The 4,782-nt window shown below is 36.4% G+C and overlaps 1 protein-coding gene across 1 annotated transcript; it reads left to right on the top strand.

The window, feature by feature from the left end:
* Positions 1 to 1,897: 1,897 nt before the first annotated feature.
* LOC108037575 (60S ribosomal protein L21) lies at positions 1,898 to 2,716 on the top strand. The gene is made up of 2 exons (XM_017114178.1): positions 1,898 to 2,027; positions 2,149 to 2,716. Exon 2 carries the CDS (start codon positions 2,167 to 2,169, stop codon positions 2,644 to 2,646), a length of 480 nt encoding a protein of 159 aa, XP_016969667.1. The 5' UTR covers positions 1,898 to 2,027; positions 2,149 to 2,166; the 3' UTR covers positions 2,647 to 2,716.
* The last annotated feature ends 2,066 nt before the right edge of the window (positions 2,717 to 4,782 follow it).

The raw sequence follows: 4,782 nt of genomic DNA, 5'->3' as shown, positions 1-4,782 counted from the left end.
TTGACGGACTTTTTTATGCGATAGTTGGGCGATGTTTTTTCAGTCCAACTCTGAATTCTTCTTCTTAACAGATAAAATCACTACGAAAATTTAAAAAATAGTGGCGTGTAAATTTTGAAAAAGGAAGGCGCCAAATCTATAAATCTTGTTTATGTCATAATTAATTAATTACTGCTTCATCTGTGTGACAGCATTAAGAGTTGCTCCACTCTTTCCTAGGCGCATACCGTACTCACAACAGAACACCTTAGAGAACGAGAGTATGTCCCCAGACTTATATTTGTGTTTTACAATTAACAAATAAAATAGATTTATTGTACTAGGGAATACTTTGTGAAGGTCTTAGATGTGGACCCCGATGACATTGAAGCTTTTTCAGCGGAAGTCAACGCTCAGGCACCTCTGCGGCCCCTGCAAAACACCAAAAGTGGACCGGACCACGAGTCCGAGCTTGTGGAGATAGCGCTCCAGAAAGGCTGGAGGAGCATCGAGCGCAGATCAAGATCATGTCATTGATGCAAGGGGCTTAAATGATGAGCCACAGCTGTTCTGGTCAGCTGTTATCGGATGGTGGATGTGCTCTGTGGGAATCGGAGTTTCACATTGGTCAAAAATCCCAACCGTTTCGAACGGATGGACTCTAAGGGAAGAGGGCATTAGTCTCATTATTTGTTCTCATTCCCATATCCCATTTACGGGATGATAAATTCGATACATTTTTACGGTACGGAAAATGACTTTACGTTCTTTGCATAATTTGGCTTATTTTGCCATTGAATCCAAAAATGTTGGCGGGAAACTATTTGCATCTTCACAATGGCCTATAATTTCCTTTGAACCTTATTTTCTTTGAACCTGAGGCTTAGTTCGGAGAACAACACTCTCCCAGGCAGTAATTTGGATGCAGAATGGTGGTAGGCCAAAGAGTGTTTAGCGTTTCTATTAAACAGTTTGATAGAGTTAAATTAAGCCAAAATAATGGTAACTGCAGTGAAAACTGTTGTCAGCTGTATGTGGATGGGGCTCGGTAAACTAGGAGTTTCAAAACTTTCAAAAATCCCAACCGTTCCGCTCGGAGGGGATCTGTGCGATTAGGGTAAATAAATCTCAAGGCAGAAATTTGTGTACTGAACATTTCTAATTCTTTTAAACCTTAAAAGTTTTAAAAGTTATATAGTAGAAAAATGTACATTAATGTGCCCTCTGACAATGGATTTCAATTGTTTGTGGCCCTAAATAGGCCAAATATTGCATAGACATGTGCGGCTAATCCTTAGGTATTGTGATTTTAAATCACCAACGCTTATTTAAAAGTTTTTAAAATAATAATAATAATGATAATAAAATAAATTATTAGGACTTCAAACATATTGAACTTAATGACAAGGAGATAAAAAAAAGGAAGAAGAACTACAGATCTTTCATATATGAACAAACTTATTATATAACATTTCATAGTAGTAAAGAATATTCTATAAGGCATTTTTTTGGATTGAGCATATAACATTAAATTCTTCTGTCCTGCCAGCAGAAATGGCGTTAATCAAGTAAATAACAGTTTTTATAAAATATTTATATAGCACTTAAATCGTAATGCAGATTACCACGTTCTAGAATATGCATGTGTAATTTAAAGAGGGTGCAAATGCGCCCCGGTCTGACTAGAACATAACAAAAACACATTATTGGTGTTGTTTGAAATGATTATCTCTTGTCACTACAATTTTGTAAGATTATTTTATTGTTTATGGATTTGAATTCAACTAAAAGAGATTTATGTTAAACTGAGATTTCATTCTGGGATTATATTTGGTTGAAATATATATATGTGAATGCAATGTATACACTCTTTATGTTAAATAAATATATGTAGAATTCAAATTTTTTGCCGCCTATTAATCGGTCATTCCCGATTTGCAACACTACATAATTTTCAAAAAGTTGGCTGAAAGTGGCATCTCCGCGGAGGTAGCCATTTTTCTTTCTTTTCTCAACTTCACGACCGCGTGGACGTCGATACGTAAAAGGTTAGTGAATATTCCGTAGAATTGCTAAAAAAAAATATAAAAGTGCATGGAACTCAGTGGTTTTAGTTGTTACGCATTGTTTTTTGAAGAAAAATCTTTCTAAAGCTCCAATTTTTTGCAGGGGACTACACCAGGCAAAATGACCAACTCGAAAGGTTACCGCCGCGGCACTCGAGATATGTTCTCCCGCCCCTTCCGCAAGCATGGTGTCATTCCACTGTCCACTTACATGCGTGTCTTTAAGATCGGTGACATCGTGGACATTAAGGGACATGGGGCCGTACAGAAAGGTCTCCCCTACAAGGCGTACCACGGCAAGACTGGTCGGATTTTCAACGTTACGCAGCACGCCGTTGGTGTAATTGTAAACAAACGAGTTCGCGGTAAGATTCTCGCCAAGCGGGTCAATGTGCGCATCGAGCACATCCACCACTCCAAATGCCGCGAGGATTTCCTGCGTCGCGTGAAGGAGAACGAGCGCCTGCTGAAGGAGGCCAAGGAGAAGGGGCAATGGGTTAGCCTAAAGCGCCAGCCCGAGCAGCCGAAGAAGGCGCACTTCGTCAAGAAGCTGGAGGAGCCAATCGCTCTTGCTCCAATTCCATACGAGTTCATTGCCTAAGCTAAGTTTCTTTGGCTTTCAAATTCTGTAGTGTGGTTGATTCAGCTATAAAAGAATTGGTAAACAACAAGTTTCGAACTTTTCACTTCTGGAGTTGGGATTGCTGTATGCAGCTTGTGGTCTTCTACATATAAACCGCTTTATTCTGTTCTATCCCCTTGGTGAATTTTTTGTTGTATATTTTCCAATCCAATGGCATTTCTTTTTAGTATCTTAAAAGCAAAAAAGAAAAAATTCTGGCTTTTAAAACTACCAGGTTATATTTACCAAAGAAAAATTATTCGCTGTTAGACACGTTAAATACCATCTGAATATTTTCAGTGCTTTAATTGTTTTTGTTGTTTTCAAGTTATAGTATCATCAAGTATAAAGTTCAAAGTCAAAAATCGGAAAAAAATAATCTTCGATTGAAACGGATTTCTTAATGATTAACATATGAATGGGTAAATGAAGACGTGGGGCTCGGCGATAGTGTCGGTAAAAGTTCAAAGCTGTGTTTTGTGGCTCGCAGCTAATTTCGTGCAGTTAGCAACTGAAATTCATGTAGGTAATGCTGCTAAACTGATAAACAAAAATCATAAAAAATTTAATTTAGTTATTTATTCAGTATTAACTATATTAACTATTATTAACCATCGATCTTTAAATATAATAACTAATTAAAAAAAAGGAGTAACTAGCTACTGTGGCCATCAACTCAAAAAAAAAAACAAAAATATTATTTAACAGAGGAAGATATTTAGCAAAAATTACCTAAAATCTTAGAAGAAAGCAAAAAAATTGCAGTCGGGACCACTAAAAAATTAGTTTTCCCCATGGGAAATCGTCTCAGAGGTGTTCTGAACCAGAAAGGAGGCCACACAAAATATAGCCTGTAAAATGAGTAACAAGAAAGTAAACCCTTGCAGTTATTACAAAACAACTACATTTCCATGCATATGCCTAAATTATTAAAAACAATGAAGCTATGTCGATTTTGCGCTACATCCTCTTTATGGTAAGTATAGTAAATAATTACTATACCTCAAAGTAAAATTTTGATAAATATTTTTTTGTATTTTCCTATAAGAGCTATATGATATAGTTGTTCGATTTTAATTTAATTAAATCCCTAATTCCATAGTATTTAAATATTACCAAATCCCAAACAAAAAAAATTAAAAACAACAAAGTTATTCTTTTTTAACATAGTCGCCCGATCCGGCTCGGGCTACTAATAGATTTGGCTAGATCGACTCTCCTGGTGATGCTGATTGACATAAACTTGCAGAGTTTCATGTCAATTGCTTTTATACTGCAAAAATGTCATATAAAAATAGAAAAAAAGGATATTTTCGCAGCCTTTAACAATTTTTTCCTACGGAAGCTATAAGATATAGACGTCCGATCGGCAAGCGCTTTTACCCTAATCAAGATATGCGTAAATAAATAAGACTTGAAAAAATTTATGTCAGTAGCTTACACACTACGCGAAAAATTCAGAAATTCATCAAATTTGGTCCGATTTCACCCTGTTGTTCCTATGGGAGCTATAGGATATAGACGTCCGATCGTCACGTGCTTTTACCCTAATCAAGGTATGCATAAAAAAATACGATTTGGAAAAATTCATGTCAATTGCTTATATACTGCTCGAAATTTCCTAAAAATCATCAATTCATGCAAGATATATCCGATTGTTCCTATGGAAGCTATAGGATATAGACGACGGTCGGGACAATTTTCAATTTGGATCTGCGTACACATGTTTTAGGAAGATTGTGAAAGTTTCAGATCGCTAACTGAGCTCGCAAACGGTATTGAAACAGACGGACATGGCTATATCGACTCCCCTATTGATCCTGATGAAGAATATATATACTTTATGGGGTCGGAAACGTCTCCTTCACTGCGTTACAAACTTCTGCCCAAAATATAATACCCTCTGCAAGGGTATAAAAAAAATTTTTCCGAGGACTTTTTTGGGAAGGAAAGAAATATTCGATTGAAACGAAACTTTCAGGTTTTATTCTAATATATTTTAATAGTCTTCTCAAATTTTTGCATTAAAATATGTCACATTATGCCTGGTACAAGCATTTCGCGGAGGCGCCTCGAGTGTGCTTGTTTTGTGCGGGAAAGATGCAAGTCGCAAAT

Source organism: Drosophila rhopaloa, unplaced genomic scaffold (genome assembly GCF_018152115.1).
Source record: "Drosophila rhopaloa isolate 14029-0021.01 unplaced genomic scaffold, ASM1815211v1 contig_221, whole genome shotgun sequence".
NCBI lineage: Eukaryota > Metazoa > Arthropoda > Insecta > Diptera > Drosophilidae > Drosophila > Drosophila rhopaloa.
This window is presented reverse-complemented; position numbering and strand designations above follow the sequence as displayed.